We start from the raw sequence: 22435 nt of genomic DNA, 5'->3' as shown, positions 1-22435 counted from the left end.
ACAATAAAAAATACCATCCCTATTATCTCTTGCTTGTTGGATTCTATTTATTCTGCAATTCTTTTTGTACAGGCCCAACACAATGGTTTACAGAATGGGATCCCTAACAATTGCCTCTTCATTTGTCTAGTGCTGGGTTTATGACCTGATTATGCTCTTTCACAAAGTATCTCTTGCTGCCATTGTCTGACTGAACATGAAGCCAAATGGACTGCTAGGAAGACCCTGTATGGTTTGCTTTTTTTTAAATTGGAAATTGAGTGTACTTTATCATTGAGTTACAGTACCAGACCTTTTAAAAATGTATTGAGACAGGATCTCACTAAGTTGCTTAGGGCCTAAGTTGCTGAGGCTGGCCTGGAACTTACAATCCACTTCAGTCTCCCAAGTTGCTGGGATTACAGTTGTGCACCACCGTGCCCAGCTGTTTTGGTGTTCTTAATGACAACTGTTTCATAAAGTGAGATTTTAAACAATTAGTCTAAAAGGAAAGCAAAAACAAAAACCACACTAGGCATGGCCTTGCATCCATTTCATGCCTCAGCAATCAGTCACCATTGAAGTTCAGCCTACTATTCTAAAAGAATCTGAGTGAAACACGTTTCCTTTCAATATTTGGTGCTAAGGTCCCATACACTTTTAAAAACACATCAGTTGTACCTATGAAAGAGCATCACGTATCTCTGAAGTTAAATAGGAGTGCTCATGTATCGCACTGTCCCCTGCCCAACAGCATCTTACTGGGGCCTATCAGGTCTTCCATGTATCCTTCCCCAGATGCATCCCTCTCCTACCCCTCTGCTCAGTGGTGCTAATATGCTTTCCATACACAATGAGTATAAACTGCTCAAAGGTAATTTTTCTGTGTAAGTTAGATGTGATTCTCAAGTACTTTGTTATGAAAGATACAAGCAGCAGATATTCAAATTAGAGTATTTTGAGGTCTCACTTTCTGTGCAAACTGATGTCAGCAAGCTGCCTCTAATTCTAACTTCATAACTACTGTGCTGCATGCAGCCTCTCAATAGTGTGCCGAGAACAGATGTGTCCCTACATTGTGATCTATGTGCAAAATTAACTTTTGCCACAAACTGGGGACACACACTTTGATGGTAATGATTGCTGGAATGTTCAAATGGGTGGTTGTTGCATGTGTAGAAGAGCCAAATGCAAACAGCAGGAGTAAAGAGGTGACTGTCATATTAGGTTGGGAAGACAGACTTGCCTGCAATGTGCAAGAACTTTGCCACTACTTGAGAGAATCTGGTCAGGGCAGTAGATATGCCACCAAAATTGTCTGATGATTATAAAACTAGTGTGATAACCCCTGAGGCATTTAATCCTTACAGGAGGGTCATGAATTCTAGTACACAAAAATGTGCCTCCAATAATGGTACCTGTAGTCTCAGATACTCAGGAAGCTGGGGCAGGATTGCTTGAGCCCAGGAGTTTCAAACCAGCCTGGGCAATACAGCAACATCCTATCTCAAAACAAAACAAAAAACCTCTTCAACACCAAAATGTTGACAATGATGACTCCAGTCAATTGATATTTCTGAAGTGGTTTAACAAGTTTTTGCCATTTATTCTTTGCTGTCAAAATACCCTACAAAATAGTAACTTTGCTGCTTTCCCTGCTTCTTCCCGACTGTAAATTAAAAACTCACACAGGGCTGGCAGAAATGAACTGCACTTCTGCCATTGATTTGGTGACATTCATGTATGCAGCAGCCACAGAAAACCAAGAAAATTGGACACAATTTTAGGAGCTACTCAGTTTGTGAGGGGATTAAGTTGAGAAAAAACTTGGAGCTGTTAAGGGAAATTGCATTCTGACTCGGGAGAAAAAAGACACAATTGAGGCCATAAGACACAGTCTTGGAGGGATGCCCAGAAAATTTGAAAACCTTGTTCCCATCCGTCTCTATCTAGCTTCTCTGTCCTACAAAGGGCTGGCTTCCGGTTCTAGGACTGTAATGTGCTCTCAGCTTGTCACTGAGATTTACTGAAGATAATGTGGTTTTAATTAAGTGACTTGGACATTTTTCTTTACTTTTATAAGAGACAGAACAAGTAATACCCTAAATAATGCATATGAACTGAAGGTTATCTTCTATGCTAAAACGTGTTTTTTCTCTCAGGAAATAAATGCTCTTCACTGAAACTTTATCACTTTTTTTTTTAATTTTTATTTTTTTGCTGTATTTAGGATAACCATATAACTTATTCTTAAAACCAGGGTGTTTTGAGAATGTAAGGGGAGATTATTCCTGGAAAACATAAACCAGAATTTTCTGGGCAAACTGGGAAGCATGATTATAGTGCAACCTTGGTGTTCAAAAAGAAATATCTTCATCTCACCATGTCACTTTTTATTTATTTATTTTTTGGTATTGGGGATTGAACCCAGGGGCACTTAACCACTAAGCCACAAACCCCAGACTTTTTTTTTTTTTTTTTTTTTTGCGGTAATGGGGATCGAATTCAGGATCTTAGTGCTTGTGAGGCAAGCACTCTACCAGCTGAGCTATCTTCCCAGTCCCCCAGACATTTTTAAAATTTTGAGACAGGGTCTTGCAGGGTCTTGTTAAATTGCTTAGGACTGGGGGTTGGGGTGTGGTTCAGTGGTAGAGCACTTGCCTGGCATGTGAGGCCCTGAGTTCGATCTTCAGCATGATGCATGCATAAATAAATAAATTATTATAAAAAACAAAGGTCCATTGACAACTAAAAAATAAAAAATCAATAAAACAAATTGCTTAGGACCTTGCTAGATTACTAATGGCCTCAAACTTGTGATCCTCTTTCCTCAGCCTCCCAAATTGCTGGGATTACAGGTGTGTACCACTGCACCCAGCTTCACCATGTCACTTTTCACCCTTGAGTTTGAGAATTTGATTTAAAAAGGTGAATACAGGTACCATATTAGATGTGCATTCTTCCAACAATACTGAGACACCAAATGGATCTCTTTGGCTAAAGGGAAGAATATTTTCCTCTAATGGTTCTGTGAGCACTATGGTTTTACGAATGAGGCAAATGAGCACAGGAAGCTAGCCAATTGTCCCAACTCATAGTCTAGAACTCAACTCAGAGCTCAAAATAAAAACTGCCCTGTGCATTTCCATCAATTTTTTTCACTGAACCATAATGGGCTGCCTTATAGAATTTCATCATTTTGTTTATAGATCCGCCAGAGATGGAGACATAGTACCACTTTTCAGATGAGAAATCTTGTGAAGTTTAAGTGCCTTTTCCTAGTTTACATTAATCTTCATCTTTCATCTATGAAAAGAAGAAAACAAAAACAAAACAAAACAAAAAATACGCAGCTCAAGTAAGTCCTGATCATTAGTTACACAGTTCAGTGGGTTTTCTTTTTGGGTACAGATTTCTTTGGGCCTTTAAGAAAGGATCCAGGTATTCATTTAATACTTGGGATTTTGTGTGTTGTAGTAACCAAGCAACAGTTAAGATGTTTAACTCAGCATGTCCTGCATTGGCAAGTTTAAAAAAAGAACTGTCAAGCCATACTTGGCAGAGCCTCCCTGACTCTCCCACCCTCTGTCCAGTTCATGTGCATCTTGGCTGCACATCTGCTGCTAACAGAGCCCTCTTCTGTCTCAGTCACTCTGCCACCCGTGGTCTAGTCTTTACCACAGCTGGATGCTCATGTCTCCAGTGACTGCACCACTGCACAAAGGTTGGATTGCAGCTAGATGTTTGATCATTTGCTACCTTTTAAAATTCTTGTATCTGTATCTTAAACTTACTCCCAAATGCTACACCTTTGAACGTTATTTGCCTTTATGAAAATACAATTTTTAAATTCTAAATTGGTGCTTTTAAGAACTGTAATTATTCACTACGCATTTCAAACACCAGCTTTTTTTTCAGTGAATATCCAATAAAACCCAGACAAAAATATGTGGAAGGTCTGCTACACAACCTTCAATAATGTTATGGATCTGACTTTCTGGGTAGTTTTGGGAGTATAACACTAAGGCCCATATTAGGCACATGGAAAAACTGTTCTCAGGTAAACAGCTTCCTGTTAGGGTAAAAGCTTTGATACAAGTCACACCCAGGACTTTAATCCCAGTTCCACATAGGAGCTATGTGATCTCTACAACCTCTGAGATTAATCACCGATAAAATGAGGATAAGAACTGTACTTGCCTTTTTTGTTGTAAGGTTTAAATGGCATCGTATATGTAAACTGGTAGGTATTTGTCCCAGGATGTTGAGTGGAATAAGTAGCAGTATAAAGCCTACAGAAGAGCTCTCACTAGCTCCCAGGATACAAAACCAGTTGAGAAGTGGGACAATTTGCAAAGCTCAATTGACTTTGGCTTCTTCGTCTAGAAAGTTAACCAGTGTTATCTTAGTAAAGTTTTCCCACAGCTTTGACACCTGCTCAGTGGCGCTTTAAGAGAAAAAACAAGCCAGGACATCTTGTGGAAGAGAAAAGGGAAGGGTCTAAACTAATCACCAAGGAACTGCACAAATGGGTACTGGATGCACAATATTAACCTAGCGGGCACATTCTCGGTGACAAGGAGGGTTGGCTCTATTACTCATGTGACATGGTTTCTTATCTCTAAAGAAGCTATTTTAAAACTACAACAGTATAAATAACCATTAAATAAAATGAGGTCTGCCATAAAACCACCATAGCAAGAGCTTAAATGAAAAAAAAATTTTTTTTTCTTATGTGTCACTGACACTAGGGTTAGGGTTAGGGTCAGGATCCTGGATGGCCTCAGATTCTACTCTACTTGGGAACCTGTGACTATAAATTATTTAAGCAAACCTCAACTAGCATCTTCAATAGCAGTTTTTAATTTTCCTTCCACTCTAATTTATCAGTGAGTAAAATGCATAAAAGTGGAATTGTTCTAGTAAATGCAGTGGGGAGACTAAACTTTACTCATTTGATAGTTTCCTGAGTTCTAGAACCGCAGGGCACTGCAAGCATGAAAAGAAATTACTTTATTTGTCCAAATGAGGGAAAAGGTTTAAATGCTACAGGAATAAACTCCCTGGGACAGCCCTAGTTCTCTTCTGGCACTAGAATTCTATTGCGTGTCTTTTTTAAGAGAGGTAACTAATAGGATTCCATTTTGATTTAGAGATGTTGCAAGAGGCCTGATGCTAGGAGTATTAATATGGTGGTAAAAAAGGACCCACCTGGGTCAGGAAACACAGGAGAGCAGAGTTGCCTTTTGTTCAGTTACAAGGCTGAGAGAAGAAATCTCTTCCAATAGTAGACTGGACTGCAAATTATTTGTTAATCCTCACATTGGAGTTCCAAGAAACTCCTGTGGGAAATGGTCAACTATCCCAGGTTTAAAATGACCCTCACTAAACGTGCAGCAGTGACAGCCAAAGTAGTTATGGTTTTTTAAGAGTGGGCGGGGTGCTGGCAATTGGGGAGGAGTGAGAAGGTTCTGACTTTGCAGAGATAATCTGGTTACAAAGAGTGGCCCAGCCTTGAAGGGAGGAAAGGTACTGTCACAGGGGACACCGTGTTTCTAAAAGGGGTTTATGGAGGAAGGGCTCTTTCCAGGCAGCCAGTCTAAATTCCTGAGTGAACGCAGGTCACACACACAGGGATCTCTAGGCCTTGTTTTCTTTATGACAATAAATCGGTAGTTAATTAGACTCAAGACTTCTCAGGGAAGCCCAGAATTGGGCCTGGAGAATAAATACGTGGGAAAACTGTAAAACCATGAAAATACATTTTTTAAAAAAAGCTTTCAGGTATAATACACAAAAGCAAACAAGTTTATCTTAAAAAATATCAAGTATCACATCCATAGCCTACTCCTAATTATAATTACTTCTTAAAGCAACATTTGTCTTTGTTTACAGATACAGCAGCAGGTGATAAAACCTAACATCTCAGATTGCTTACAGTTCATAATACAAACAAATGTATATGTCTTAAATCACATTTTAGGCAGTGTAACTTAAAATGCATAGACAATTACATACATTAAGTTTGTCATTAAGTCAATGAAAAAAATCACAATTTTAAGAAAAGTTACAAAAAACCTTTGTAGAGCACACATAAATCAAGTTTACTTAATGACAACAAATTTGTACCTGCTAATCAGTGACAGGCAGTGGAAAGTGCCTTTAACCAGAGGAAGTCTGAGGGGGGAAAACACCCTATTACTCTGCACACTCAAATAGCTACATTGATCAACACTAACTTCTGGAAACATGTTTTCTAAGTTAAAAAAAAAAAAAAAACAAAAATAAGGTCATCACACCCGCTGTCCTTTAAAATGCTCCAAAACGTGATTTGTAATTTCCAACAGCAGCTCTCCTAAAATATTCTTATAATAGGTAACTAATAATGAGTGTACTAATGAATTCTGTAAGGTCATCCCTAGACTAGGACCCCCTCAAGGACTGGGATTTGCTTGCAACTCTCTGGCCTCTGGCATAGCACCTGATCAGACGTATAAGTGTCTGCTGAATGAACACAGCCCTCAGATGTTTTCTATAGCCAGAAGTTTGCATGCAATTTTAATACTGGTTATTTTATTGGCAATTTTTGTTTCCCTTGGCAGAATTCTGAAAATAAAAAGAACAATGTCTGTCTTTTAATAATATTGCTTTACTAAGATTATAGTCTTCCCTTGAAGGATGCCCACCATTTTCTAAGCACTTTATTAGTGATTTTTCCAAATTTAGGTTTACGCTTTTCAAATAATGGTAATACTTGAAGGTCTGTGTGTAACTTCTGAAATCTGTGACCTGGCATTTGATGAAGCTGGTTCTACCTCACCTGGGGTGAGAAAGACACTGGCACTGATTATTTAGAAGTGCAGGCAACGGACTGATATGCAAACCAGTCTTAATGGAAACTTTAAGTAGAGTTATTTTCACCTATACCAAGATTCAAAAACTGTACATTTGAGGATAAAAGGCAGCACTAATTATTTCTGAGGTAATGTATATCATGGGCAAACTGACTTATAGAAAATATTTCATTGTAATTGTGACTTAGGCCAAAAATTTACCTCTTTGCTTCTTTGAACTATTATTCTCTACTGAAAACAATGGCAAAATGGACAAATAAGGAAGATGGTTCTTGGCTAATTAAAAAATGTTTATTCCTGAATAATCAATATATTCTTTACACAATAAGTCAGAGCTGTAAACAGCATCTTCAAAAGCATGAAAAGGTGGCAGGTGAGACCTGGACAAGTCCACGTATTTTTGAAAATCCTTCATTATTTATTATTTAGGTGCTGGGGATTGAACCCAGGGGCACTTAATCACTAAGCCACATACCCTACACTTTTAAAGTTTTGAGACAGAGTCTCCCTAAATTGCTTAGGCTGGCTTTGAAATTGAGATCCTCCTGCTGCAGCTTCTTGAGTCACTGAGATTACAGGAATGTGCCACCATGCCTGGATGAAGTCCTCCTTTAAGGAGTATTGAATTTTTAATAATTGTGTGTGAGTGGGATCTAAGGTCTAGGTTTCTGTTTTTCAAGGTTATTTGTGGATTCAATATTTTAAAACTTAAAAAAGGATTCTAACTCCAGAACACCATTATTCCTGAACATAGTCCAATTATTTTTATCAAATTTATTTAGAAATTCTTATATGAAACCCAAATGTAAACATATCATATTTGATGTGTATCCCTTAAGACCAAATATGCTTGCCAACGTTTTTCCATAAACCAATCTTGGCCTAGCCTGACTTGTTTTATTTATATATTTATTTATGGTACTGAGGATTTCAACTAGGGGCTCTTTACCATTGAGCTACATCCCCAACTCTTTTTTAGATAGGGTTTAAGTTGCTGAGGTTGGCCTCAAACTTGAGATCTCTTGCCTCAGCCGCCCAAGTCACTGGGGTTACAGGCATGTGCCATTACATCAGGTATGACTTGTTTTAAAAGCATTATTCTCCTACAAAGAGGAAAATCCCATATGCTATTTCCTCATTTGTTTACTGAAACTTTTGCTTTTCTTATTTCCACCCTAAACCTATAATCTTTTGGCCCAGAGTACCCACAAGAATTGAGACATCCCCACTGCAAACCCTGGACAATTGGAGAAATGAGTTCTACAAAGATCGAAGTACCAGTCATAAAGTCCTTGGAAACAAAGTCATAGTTAAAATGGCACTATGGGTCACTAGCAATGTTATTAAATACATTTAGGAGTAGTTACTTCAACGTTATTAAATACATTTAGGAGTAGTTACTTCAAATCTTGGCTTCATGGCCCTTCAAATTCTTTAGCAAAAGATTTTTTCCTGTAATAAATGGACTCCACAATTACAGATTTCCACACTTGCTACCTTTTTTAGTGGTGTTACATTAAAAATTTCACCTAAAGCTGGAGTAATCTCAATTTGGGTCAGTCAAAATAACTATGAATAGAGGTATCTTTGCTGCTATCTCATTTTCCTATCTTATCCTTCCAGTTCACTGACAGCTGAATACTGACTGATGATTTAGGCTATGATACCTAAGGTTACTTGTTTTGCAGACTGGAGACTATTTTGACCAAGGTCCTAAGAGTCTTGTGAATAGATAGCTACTACCTGTCCTTATAAAGAACTGAAAGAACGACAACAACAAAAGACTACTCTTGCCACTATGTAAGAGCTAAGAACATTTCCCAGTCTGAAGACATCTAAATAAATTAGTTTCTACCTTTGCCAATTCTGAAAGCTTGAATCTATCACCTGCTTAAAATAAGGGAGGTTTAAATGCTGATGTTCCTTTCAAAAGGTGACCATATTCTTTTCTTAAAAGGAGGTAGCTATCAAATCATTAAACTGGCAGCTCTAGGCATTCTTGACATTTTAATTACTGGAGAAATAAACTACTGAATATTTTATTTCAAATAAAAAACAGAGCTCCAGCATAAATCTTTTCTATATTCATTTGAGAAATCCACAATATATTTTAGTAACCCAATGGATACATTCAAAATTTCAAAATGTTACTTGATAAATAAAGTCAGATCTATCCCAAATCTAAGACTGATTTAAAGGCAAGGTGCCAAAAAGCAACCAAAGCTGTTTTGGTAGTTATAAACAATATTTAAGCAACACAGTCACACTGCTTTAAACTCAGTTGCAGAGATCTACAATTTATTATTTTCACTGTATAAGATAATGTTTTCAAAAATGGTACTCAATTCCACTTATCTCCCTGACAACAAATACAGAACTTAACTGTTAGCCATAAATACTTTACAGATTCAGGAAACTATGCAGGAGACAATGACATAGCTTAACCAGACTCTGAAAGACAGAAACATTTTTGATTCACACTTGTACAAAGAGAACAGTCATGTCTCTATGACTTAAAGTTCTCCAAACATAACTGCTATATATTCTATATGATCTGATAACAGACTCCCCAGTGTGTGCCAGTTTTCTATATAAGGGAGTCATTAGAGATGTATTCCTTCTAAAGAACTGGGGGGTGGAGGGAGACTTCAGGGAATGGTCTGGGCAGAAGATATGCCTCAGGTTTGGTGGGAACGAAAACTACTTGTTGCAATGAAGCAATTTGGTTTGAGGTTTAACCCAAAACAATTCTTTCCTTGAGCTCTTCCCAAAGCAATATGCATAACTTATAATTCATCCTAAAGTAATACAAACAGATATCAGCTCTCCAAGAATGTAATTTACATATCTCTCTGAGTGGATTAAAAAGAAAAAAAAAAAAAAAAAAAGAGTTAGGGCTATGGGTGTAGCCGAGTGGGGGCATTTAACATGTGTGAGGCCCTGGGCTCTATTCCCAGCCATGCAAAATAAAATTAGTTTTCATAAAGGCAGATTTTAGAGTTGAGTTATATGATCCACATGGCAAAAATAAAACAAATCACAAGTTTTTACTAAATATTTGAGGATAAAAATGAGCAGTGGCTGGAGAATGAACTCAATATCCAACAATAATTAGTTTTAAAATGTATATCCAAAATAAAACCATAAGAGGACTACGTTTATTTATCACACAAAGCAGCTCAAAATGTTCAGAGGCATCATTTGTTTAAATTATAATGTGATTGTTTTTGAAGTTTATTTGGGGAGGGGAGTGATTATAGAAAAATACCTAGAATCTGCAACTTCATTGGCAAAATATTTTAACAATAATTCATATCATCTTAGATTTCTAAATGTGTAGTTTCATAATTTAAACAAATCGTATCAAAGAGTTATTCAATTTAATCACTTCCCCCCCCCATGAAAACCAAATAAAATCACACCTGAATGATTTACTTCTATGTTTTTATCTTCTATGTTCTGTACTACACATCCAAGAGGCAGATATCTTCTGAGAGGTGCAAGAGTTGTTCTTTCATGAATGCCCTCTAAGAATAGTGAAACCAGCAATTTTTATATATGCATTCACATGCATATATATGTACTTCAAAAAGCAAAGCGCCATCTCTTCATCCACTGTTAACTTAATGGTAAGACTGCAACAGAAAAAAGAAAAAGTCAACTTCTGATTTTATAAATGGAGTTTATTATTAACTCCTGTGGCTTAAAATAAATTTATTGCTTAATAAACCCAAATAGCAAGTCATCTCATTTACTATGGTATACAATTAGCCAAAAAAAAAAAAAAAAAAAAAAAAAAGTTTTCAGAGAATATATATAGCAAAAGTTATACTAATGAAGTTTTTACAGCTGAGGTGGGCATTTAATTTAGGTGGAGATCTGGTTAGTTATCTTGTGGGTCAACAGATCTTTTTCTTTCTTTCTTTTCTTCCCCCGCTTCCTGTAAGGAGAATCTTGACTCTGGATACTCACTTGGCTTACCTCACAGGAGTAGGGTACTTTTTTTTTTTTTCCTAGTCATATACCCAATAGACTCCTCAACTAAAATGTCAGCCCTATTTCAGTTTGACTGACAGTAAAGAAAGACGTATTACATTTAACTCACAATGAGGAGAGTAGTATAATCTCGAGCTCCATGCTGCTAGGAATCAAACAAAACTTTGGCTGAGAAACACTAGGGGAGTTGCCTGAAAGATGGGCAATGTCTGTTACATACTCAGCATCAGGTTCTCAAGCACTCTCCCTCCATATCAAGCCAGACAGGAAGAAATTGCTTTTATTAAACTATGCTTTAGTGTGATGCTATAAAATAATATTGAGATATAAACCACAACAAAACGGTCCAATTAAATGCATCTCAGAGTTTATCAAAGGATGCTGTTGAGAACATCATTCACTATGTTATAAACCCTTTAGAGATCTTTGGGAAATTTTTCTATTTTTAGTACCAGGAACACTTTTGCTCTTAACCTTTTAAATACTGTATCTAAAGTTTTCAAATTTACTCATTTGATATATTTGCAACCTTTAAAAGTTTTCAAAGCCTCTAATCTTCCATCCAGAACTGGGAAGAAGCAATCTTTCAGTCGTGCTTATGAAACTACTAGCACATGTGAAGTAATAAATTGAACACTCACATGGGGGCCACCAGGCATTGGTGGAGCACCAGAAGGTCCTGAAGGCACTTGAAAAGGATTATTGGGAGTAGGATAGAGTCCTGGTGTGGGATACGATCCTGCAGGGGCAGGATATGGTGCTGGTGGTCCCCAGGCTCCTGGTGGCACAGTGCCCCATGGAACAGGTGGTGCTGACCCTGGTGCCTGGGGAGGAGGAGGAGTGGGATATGGCCCTGGAGATGGATATGGCATATTAGGAGTAGGATACTGCCCTCCCATTCCTGGTGCCCAAGGTCCAGAAGACATGGATCCCCATGGACCTAAAGGACCAGCTGCAGATGGATCTGTGGGTGCACCATATGCTCTAGGTAGCTCTGGAAAGGGCATATTTGGTGTAGGATAGGGCCCTGTGGGGCCAGGGCCTGGCACAGATGGGGCTGGATAAGGACCACCAGGTGGGGGGCATGATGGTCCAGAAGGAGGAAAGGGTGCTGGGGGTCCTGGAGGTGGTCCGGTGGGAGGCACGGAGGGATACATTCCTGTTGGTGCTGGTCCAAAAGGCACAGTGGAGGGTGTTGCACTTGGTGGGAGTCCAGATGGCACAGAAGGTGGAGCACTTGGGTTATTCCAAGGGTTGGAACCTGGCCAGCCCTGAGGAGGCTGACCAGGTTTTGTATTGCTCACAGCAGGGGTTTTGGCGGGGGAGTGTTCAGGTAGCGCATCTGCCAACTGGAATACAAAACAAATATGTCTTATTTGTCTTATCTAGGAAAAGTCAACAGGATTATAATCTCAAACAGATTAGTAAACCACAGAGTGAGGGATTACAAACTTCAATAGCATCTTCGAAACTTAAGCTATTCATTTGAAAAACTACACCATTTAATATAAAACTTGAGGTGATACCTTGATTATCAAATTTACAGTGCAAATTTTTCAGAAGTTCAACTTCTCTAAATATAATTATACTATGCTTCATTTCTGTGCTGTATTAATACACCAGAGTCATTAAGAAAATAGAATTTAGAGTCAAGATCTGGATTTAAATTCTGGTTTACTTCCAATAAGTCACCTGCCCTCTGAGTTTCTTATTTTCAAAAACAGTTTCAGGGTTAATTTGAGGGTAAAGTAAGATACTTTATGTAATGCAGTGAACATAGTGCCTGCTATAAGATAATTTTCAGTAAATGTTGAGATTACCACTACTATAAAGGGTAAAAGAGAAGACTCACAAACACTTCTGGATACACTTTCAAACATGCTGTATCTCCGTAAATAAAGGTAAATCACCTATTAAAATCACATGCCAAAAAAATCCAAGCATCTTTTTAGAGCAGATCATGTTTTCCTCAAGAGCCGAAAAAAACTCACCAAGGATAAACATCAACTTACCGAAAATTCATCAGACATTTTCCTAAAGAAAGAAAGAAAATTTCAAAATCAGTGTTTATCATTTCTTACATAGTCTCGGGAAGTTTCTATAAATACATTATTTTTACTTACAGGGAATCATCATTTTATTTTGTGTTCTTCTTTATAGGAAAAATTTTCCATACAAGTTCATATAGCTCTATCAACTTAATCCCTTTTAATGGCTGCACATCATGTAAGAACGACTATAAAGCAAGGAGGTTTCCGTGTTGCCCAGGCTGGTCTCCAACTCCCAGACCCAAGCAATCCTCCTGTTGTGCCTCCCAAGTAGCTGGGACAACAAGTACATACCATGAAGCCCAGTCTGATCCACACTTTAGTTTAAGTTCTGATTTCTGTAGCAGTTTAGCTTGTAACAATGGTGTAGTGAACATGTCTGAATACTTAACTCTGCTTATGTGTGAGCATGTATTATCATATAAAAGTACCATGAGTGGAATTTAGAGTCAAAAGTTAACTATTTGAGAAATAGATCTCAATTTACATTGTCACCCCTCTCTCTCTGGATATTATTAAATTTATATGTCATTTGTGTATTTGTGTGTCTGTGTGTGTGTGTGTGTGTTACTGGGGATTAAACTCAGGGATGTTCCACAAGCATTTTCCCAGTGGTTCCAGTCCTTTTTATTTTTTGACAGTCTCACTAAGTTGCTGAGGCTGGCACTGAACTTGTGATCCTCTTGTCTCAGCCTCCCAAATCCCTGGGATTACAGGTGTACACCACCATGCCTGGCTATAAATCATTTAAAATCATGACAGATTAAAAATTGGCATCACATTTTAACTTACATAAGTGGAAGGTAGAGTAACTTTTTTATTTTTTTGGTACCAGGGATTGAAATCAGGGGCACCTAAGCACTGAGCCACATCCTCAGTCCTTTTTATTGTTTTTATTTTGAGACAGGGTCTTGCAAAGTTGCTGAGGCTAGCTTTGAACCTATAATTCTCTTGCCTCAGCCTCCTGAGCAGCTGGGATTATAGGTGTGTGCCACAGGCCCTGTAAGAATAACTTTTTAATACTACTTAATTTACCTTTCTTTTTCTGTGAATTTGTTGTCATCATTGGACCACATTTAGCAGATTTAAATTTTTTTATTTTTTGCAGTGCTGGGGATTGAACCTGGGGCTTTTAGATAAGTGCTCTACCACTGAGCTATATAGTCGAGCCCCACCATTTTAGAAGTGAAATATAATTAACACTCAATAAAATGCAAAAATCTTCAATGTTCAGTTTAAGAAGATCTGACCATTGTATATCCCCTGCAACCAACCCAAATAAGATATAGAATGTTTTCTATCACTTCAGAAAATTTACTTATGCTCCTGTTCCAATCACCTGTTCCCTACCATCACTTCTGGGTTTACTTCTGCTTGTTCTTTAACTCTGCATGAATAGAATCAGAGAGAAGATACTCTTTTTGCCATTGAGAATTTCATTACTTAGTGGTACCACATTCCCCTCTGCCCCACTGGTTTGTAAGATAGTAAGGAAATTAGCTGTCATATATGAGACAAAAATTTTTTACACCTAGTTCCTTTTCACTGTAGACTCCTTAAATGGCATTTTTTGGTATAAAAGTTTTAATTTTTCCCTATGTATGACTTCTGGATTTTGTGATATATTTATGAAGGCCTTCTCCACTCCAAGATTAAAAAGAAAATTATATGTTTATGGTTTAAACTGTTTAAAATTTAAAATTCTTCCAAGAAATAATTGCTAAATAACCTAGCTTTCTCAACCAATTAAACTACATTTAAGACTTTATTGCTGCTACAACTATTATTTGTGGAATGTTTATCACTGAATGCTCAAAGTCTTTACTTCTCTAATGCAAATTCAATTATCACCCCCAGTTTACAGCTGGAGAAAAGGAAGCTTAGTAAGTTACCATTTTTTAAAGTCTCAGAGTAGTGACAAGTAGAGAAGGGGTCAAACCCACATATAGTCTGACACCAGAGCCTAAGTTCCTAACAAACAAAGCCTCAATCACTTCCCTCAGATCTGGTGGACTCTATTCTTTTCTACTGATCTGTATGTAGTAGCATTTTTAAAACAAAACTTAAGGTCAGCTATCCTGCTTTCCCCAGATGTTCCTGAATATTCTCACGTTTATTTTTTCCATTATTATTGTGTTAAAAAAAAAAGTTGGTGTTCTCATTGGAAATGCATTAAATTTACAGATTAATCAAAGGGATATTTGAGATATTTAAAATGTCAAACCTCATTTGAGAACAAAATAGGCCTTTCTTTCAAGATATGCCTTTTTTCTTTTCTCTTTGAGCCAGGGTCTCCCTATGTTGTCAAGGTTGGTACTGAACTAGTGTGCTCACACAATCTTCCTGTCTCAGCCTCCATTAGCTGGGATGAATGAATGCACCAGCTAACCTGGTTTAGTTTGTTTTCTTGATCAGATCTCCTACATATTTCTTACAAAAGAGATTTCTGTAAACTTTTTTTTTGTGGTTGTAAATAGGCTCTTCTCCATTATATTTTCTAATTGGTTATTTATATATATGGGAAAGGTTTTTAAAATCTTAGTGTATTATTTTCATAAGCAGTGACATCATTAAATTATCTTATTCCTAAATGTTTTTCAGTTGATTCTTTGGGGATTCCTGATAATTATAATTTTACCTTCTCTTTCCAATATTTATGGCTCTTCTACCTTTTGCCTCAATTAGGGTTTCAACAATGAAATGTCAAATGATGACAGGAACACATTGATCTTGTTCCCAACTCTCCTGGAAATGCTTCTAATGATGAAGTATGAGTCTCATTTTTAGTTTTAGATTTTAAAAAATTACAGTAAGGAAAATTTTATTTATGCCTGTTACTAGACTCATTTATTGCTATTTTCCTACCTAAAAAAAATTTAAGACAATTTTTTTGAAGACCTTTCAGTATCTAATGAGTTGACCTCAGTTTATCCTTTGACCTATTAATACAGTTAAATCACACGAATAGACTTTTTAATATTGAGCCATCTTGCTTTCTTAAAGGTTTTATTTTTAATTATAATTTATCATGAGGAATAATCTCCTTGCTTTTTATTCAAAATACCAAAACCACACTTTGAATATATTGCAAACATAATTATCCATTCATTCCAACATCAAGGTTTGTGTCTCACTAAAATCACATTACACAATAGAACTCACAAGGATCAATGTCAGAAAAAACTACCAATGTATGATAAGTTTAAAGTTTATATAAGACTGGCATACTTTTCAAATATAGTGAGCATTTCTGAAACAAAATGGTTCCGTATCAAGATTCACATTAATTCTGGAGCAAAGAATCTTACCAAAGTGACCCATTCCAATTTCATATGGTCTTGTTGATCAAGTTTCCAGAATTATTCCTTCCCTCTTAGTGTTTGAAAAACATAATATTCAGTTAACTAGTTAAAGAATTTCATAAATATAAATTACTTAACAAACTCAAACAGATTCACAACTCTAGTTTTAAAGTTTTTAAATTAAGTGTTGAAATAACGAAGCCCAGATCAACGGAATTAGGAATAGGTCACTTCCTGTTCTTCCTCACTGCCTTAGTAAATCAACCTGCTCTTCATGCTTAAAATAAAGTGTTCATGTTAACTGGAAGCAATTCCAACTTGCTCTCTAGGTTATAGTTTCATGTAAAAAAAAAAGGTTAAGAGAATAAAGAGTTGGGACATCAGTAATTCAACATAAGTAAAGTTACAGAATATGAAAACAGATTTTCTAAACAGCTATTCTAAAAGAGCTGAACTATGCTAATTATTAAGATGAAGCCAATGTAAGCTTGAATTTGTCCAAAAAAAAGTTTATAGTCAAGAAATGTTTTCATTCTTCCTTTCTGGCTTAATTTAAAACTATTACTTTCAACAATTTCCATTACATTTTTATGGCACAATCTACTGATTATTTGAAAAACCCTTCTTTTCTGAGCAGCAAGAATAGTAATTTCAGATAGAGTACAAAATTTCTTTTGACATACACTAAAAAAGTAAAATCATTTCATTAACACCTAAGGTCTTTAGAGGGAATAACAAATTTTAGAAATTTAAGAAAGATGAATTCCATAAAATTACTAGCTACAAGGACAAGTAATAATTCAGAGGGACATCAAATTGTGATGGAGTGATAAATAGTATGAAACTATACGGTTAAGAGATCTGGATATCAATCCTTTCAACAAATGCAAACTATTAAACAAGAGACCATTTTCCTATAATTCATAGATACCTCACAGATAATTAAAAAGAATTATATAAAGTACCATACAATATTTATCAAGAGAAGATAAACCAGGTGTGGTGACTATAATCCCAGACACTGCAGAGGATGAGGCAAGAAAATCACAAGTTCAAGGCCAGCCCTGCAACTTAACACTCTGTCTCTTAAAACCAAAAAAAAAAAAAAAAAAAACCAAAAAAAAAAAAAAAAAAAAAAGCCAGGCATGTAGCACACATTCAGGTTCAATCCCCAGTACCACAAAACAAAAAAACGGAGAGCTAAGGTAAATCAGAATTTTTGTATTCATTTGTTTAGCATAGGAAGGTTATACTGTATCGGAAACAAATTCTAAATTAGAACATATGCTAATTTTTATTAGCAAATTTATAAGGCTATATTCCATTTTTTACACTGGGCAATTCAAGAGAGTGGGATGGAAAAAAGTTTTGAGCACTTAAAATTCCCAGTAATACCATTTACAGTTATTCAGTTACTTTCTGGAACATAAATGGTAGCACTGCTGGGCTGTGGGGAAATTACTGTGGCATGAATATTCCTGAGAAGCGGTGTTTCTGCAGACTACAAGAGAAAAGTAAGAGAGTAGAAAGTTGTATTAGGATGAGTTCTGGGGAAGGAGAGCAGTTTGTACAAAAGTTGGGAGAGAGGCCAGAGAATCTGTGAGGAAGCACAAGCAGTTCAGATTTGCCAGGATACAGCAAGCAAAAAGAGAGATATGAAAATTTAAGAAGAAAATACTTAGACAAGGGTTTGACTCATTTCACTTAAAAATCAGTTTACTTGAATTGACCTGTTACTTCATCAATGTACAATGACTCAATAAAACTGTATGGGGACTAAAATCATGCTTGGAAAATAGTGGGTTGGCAAGAAATGCCAATTTCTCTTGTCTTCCTTTGTATACGAACAATATAGCATAAAATTAGAAGAGTACATTGTCTAGATGAAACTGCAGCACTTTACTAGTTGGCTGGACTCGGGCCAAGTACAACTTTCCAAATCTCAAAGGTAAAGGGAGACAGGAATAGCATTCACCTCACTAATTTGCTATGTGACTTATATAAAATAAATTACGAAATCTCTGCCTGGTATAGAGCAAAACCTCAACTAACAGTAACTTTTACAACCGCTATCCTCCATAAACCTTTATCTGCTGTTCTCAATTCAGAAACAGTTTTAATGACTCTCCTAAATTTGGCACAAAACTTATTTGATGGCTAACTCTGACTTGAAGCTATTCATGGTTTTTATTAATTCCCACATAGATTGAATATTTACACCCAATCCTGTACAATCTATTTTCAGGGCCCAGAATCGAACCTAGGAAAACACTCTGCCACGGAGGTACAGTCCCAGACACTGCGAAAATATTAATGTTAAGATCATGGGGTGCTACCCCAATTGTAAGGGGGTGTTACCTCTCTTCTATAGCCCAGTCTTTTAAAAATAAAATATAAAGATTTCTGGATCCCAAAACATACTGGCAGACTGGGGATGGGCATTTACAATTCCTCCTGGAAAGAAAAGAATATACCAACATATACAACTCAAAAGTTTCTAAAGCAAATTAGTTTTGCATAAGGCGCTCAGAAGCACCAATAACTAGAAAAATTTCTATTCTTCCTGCCCCAAAAGCACTACTGAACAAAGAACTTACGAAAAACTTCTGAAAAAACTTACGGGCATAGCCCGTAATGAGGATTCGGTTTTAAAACAGGGCTTTACAACCTCCAGTAGTTAGGTTGTAATATTTTTTCGGTTCAATTTGATTTGGTGCTTCGACATTAGAACCATCATCTATTAAGAGCACGACGTTTTCAAGGTAAAGAGAAAAACGGTCCGGACATTTATGGGGGACCATGCATAATACGTGCTTCTAAGTACTGAACGAATGTTGCAGAACTTGGCACTTGCAGTTTGTCACGGGTAGTCATCTAATGCATCTGTAGCAACCCTAGTTGAGCGGGTGATAATAAGCTGAGAGATTCTTGTAAGTATCGATTCCGGCTTTTCTCTCCCTTTTTATTAGAAATTATTGAATGGAATGATGGTAGCGGGGGTCACGGCTAAGGGGCACAAGGCCGGAAGCCCGACAGGGCCAAGCGAACAAAGGGAGTCCGGGATCAACCGGAGCGAACCGGCCACGGAGCGGGTCGCGCAGCCAGAGAAGGGGGGAGGGGGGTCGGCCCGCTGCCGCTCCGCCCCGCCCCAGCCAGGCCTGACGTCAAGCGCGGAGAAGCCCGTCGAGCGCGACGTCAGCGTTCCCCGACGCCTTCTCCCTGGGGGCGGCCGGGGAGCGGCCCGCAGCGCGAGCGAAGGGGGCCAAGAGGTTCTGGCCCCGCAACGTGCCCACGGCCTACGCACTGGAGATGACTCAAGGCACCTCGGTTACCGCGCCCGCCTCCCGGCTGCCGCGCCCGCCAACCGCGCAATCTCAGCTCCCAGCCCCCTCCGCAACCCCCAGGAGCGCCGAAGCAGCCTCACCTGGCAAGATCGAGCCCGCAGCAGGATGTAGCAGCGGCGATCGTTCTGAGGGAAATAGACGCTGAAGGATCAGGCGCAGCTTGACTGACGGCAGCGGCGGCAGCAACACTAGCAACACTAGCAACAGCAGCGGCAGCAGCGACAGCAGCGCGCGGCTCCTCCTGGCGCCGGAACAGGAAGCGCCGAGCGCACCGCCCCCGCCCGCGCTTCTGGACCGAGCCGCGCTCGGCCCCTGCTGGGCGCCGGCGGAACTGCTCCTAAGCGCCGGCTTTCTCTTGGTGGGCGGCGGGAAAGCTTTCCGATTTTCGAGTCCCAAGGACTCGGAGCATCGCCTATGGCTGGCGGTGTTCACGGTAGCCCAATGAAAATTGCCATCTTGTTGGCTTGAGGGCAGATTCTGGATCCCCATGCTCTACTCCAGGCATTTCGGGTGTAGAACTCGGTCTGGCCTGACCGAGGACCCGGACCCTCCCGACAAGATTGAGCTGACTTAAAAAGATCAGTGTAGGAAAGAGACGTGTGTAAATGGTTTGCTAAAGGGACAGCTGTCTGTAGACTTTTCCGGATTAATGCATTTCCTCACATGTTCTTTTTGAATAAACATTAAATACCTACTTTGTCGGGCCCCGGAGATGGACACACGTTCCAGACAAGGAATCTGCTAGCTAGTAATGTCATAATAGTGATGTGTGTATAAAAACACATCGAGACATACGTTATTTTTATATAAAATGTACGTAGTTACCGTGTGTGTAAGCCACGAGGGGTCAGTTGGTGGCCATTTTGATTGTGAACCTCTTAAAAATGACACCAAGTGGACCTACTCCCAGTACAGGCAGTTTTTATCGGAAAAGAAGCAATAGAAGAACTTTGCATAAGACTGGGGTAGTCCTATTTTGGGATGAAGGCACAGTTCTGAAACATTACACTACCAGTGTGAAAGACCTACCTACCCTGTCCTCAAAAGAGGCAGTGAATCAGCAGTGTCTGGGGTAACAGTCTGGTCTTGATAGCAAAATTTTTATATCTTGCTATCTTTTTTTTTTCCTATCAATTCTAATTTTAAAATATTCGCATCAAAATGTTACCTCCTTTAGGTTAAAAAAAAAATTTACACACACACATAAATACACACCCAATTGGTATGCCTCTCAACTCACCTTAGTCCTGACCCCTGACCTTGGGTATCAAAAGCCTTTCCTTGCCTGCGAAGGGCCAGTAATGGAGCAAGGTGGAGGTTCTACCGGAATAACGTCTACAAGTAGCACTTACTTATTTACAAATTCCCCATCCAGCACTTTTTCAACTGTTCTGCTCAATCCTTTCAATCTCTCAGTTGTCAGACTTGCAATATTATGATAGGAAGACTTCTATCTTCTGTTCCCTTCCCTTATAACCTTAGTGTTTCACCCCAAATAAACCTTGCAGGTATAATTGCATCTTGGCCTCTGCTTCTCGAAGCCAAACTGATAAAAGCTAAGTGTATTACAAATGGAAGGTGTGTAAGGAAACAGACTTTTCAAATTTTTCCTTTTCAGATTCTAAATTGAATGTGTGAGGTAAGGACATATTTTTAAAACAAAACACAAAGTCTTTGCGTTTCACATATAAGGATTTAATTAAGTGAAAAATTATTCAGATCAGATTGTTTAAACTCACATCCAAGAAGAAACATTCAACATCAAAACTAAAAGTGGAAAGTGTCTACTTTGGGGGAAAGGGACAACGTGAGGCTCATACAAGCCTGATAAGAGTAGTTTTGTGAAGTTACTACTTAAAACTCTGTATATTCAAGTATATATTGTTTGCACTTGGCTTATACAGATTTTATTCTATCAAAGTAAGCATAATATTAGTAATTTCCTTGAGTTTTACACTATGGCTCTCAAGGCTGACAGCTCAGATTTGATCATAACCATGGCAAAATGATTATCTTTATTTCCTGCAAATGTAATCAACTTAAAAAGACAAATATCAATTTTACATAGACCTTATGAAGAGCAAAAGGAAATTGCAATTGTTCATCTAATTGCAGTCTAAACCATAAATTCAAATTGTACTATTACAGACTACAAAAAGTGAATGTGATTCTGTAGGGTCTACTAATGAAATATTTGAAAACCTACCATCACATTATTATGTTATGGGTACATATAGCAATTATTTTCAAGTATGCTCCACGGGTCACTTCTTAACAACAGATTAACCTTCAGGAAGTGAAATGACAAGTATTGTTACCTAGACTTTTTAGGAAATTAAGGCAAAGGGAGATTTAAGATTGAGTAAGCTGTTCAAAATCACAAAGTAAAAGACTAACTTTGAGAAAGGATTTCAATTATTATTATAACCATTAGTTTATATGTCTGCTTACAAGCCAATCTATTTTTAAGTTACCTCCATTTTTTTGTGTTCAATGTCTTAGTAAAGATTCATAGCGCTGCCCTTTTCTAGTAGGTCATCAATAAAGAAAAACTCTTTGTGCTTTCTGTTCTTTCCTTAGAAATACAAGTGAATGTAAAACTGATTATGTTAAAACAAAAATGATTAGAATATTCTTTTCCAAAATAGAAACAAAAAATTTTCTTGACTTAAAATCTTACTCATTTGGGCACTACTTAATATTTCTAAATAAAATAAATTATATTGGTAGGCTATTTTACATTATTTTGTTGTCTGCAGGAATGTATTATAATTAAATCTACTTTCCTGTAAAATTTGCTCTACCAAAGTCAAAATATAAACCGTATTCTGATTATAGTCAAATGGGATGAGAAATAGTTTTAATGAAAGCAGAGATCTCAAGGTTTTTGTTTCATAGGAAGGAAGTGCTCT

The 22435-nt window shown here is 37.7% G+C and overlaps 1 protein-coding gene across 1 annotated transcript; it reads right to left on the bottom strand.

Moving 5' to 3' along the window:
• Positions 1-5727: 5727 nt before the first annotated feature.
• On the bottom strand, positions 5728-19739 carry Mapk1ip1l (mitogen-activated protein kinase 1 interacting protein 1 like). The gene is made up of 4 exons (XM_047540478.1): positions 19604-19739; positions 12842-12863; positions 11471-12178; positions 5728-10468 (listed from the first exon to the last, which is right to left on the bottom strand). The coding sequence occupies exons 2-4, from the start codon at positions 12857-12859 to the stop codon at positions 10457-10459; spliced, it is 738 nt and encodes a 245-aa protein (XP_047396434.1). The 5' UTR covers positions 12860-12863; positions 19604-19739; the 3' UTR covers positions 5728-10456.
• Positions 19740-22435: the final 2696 nt, after the last annotated feature.

This window comes from Sciurus carolinensis, chromosome 2 (genome assembly GCF_902686445.1).
Source record: "Sciurus carolinensis chromosome 2, mSciCar1.2, whole genome shotgun sequence".
Lineage (NCBI taxonomy): Eukaryota > Metazoa > Chordata > Mammalia > Rodentia > Sciuridae > Sciurus > Sciurus carolinensis.
This window is presented reverse-complemented; position numbering and strand designations above follow the sequence as displayed.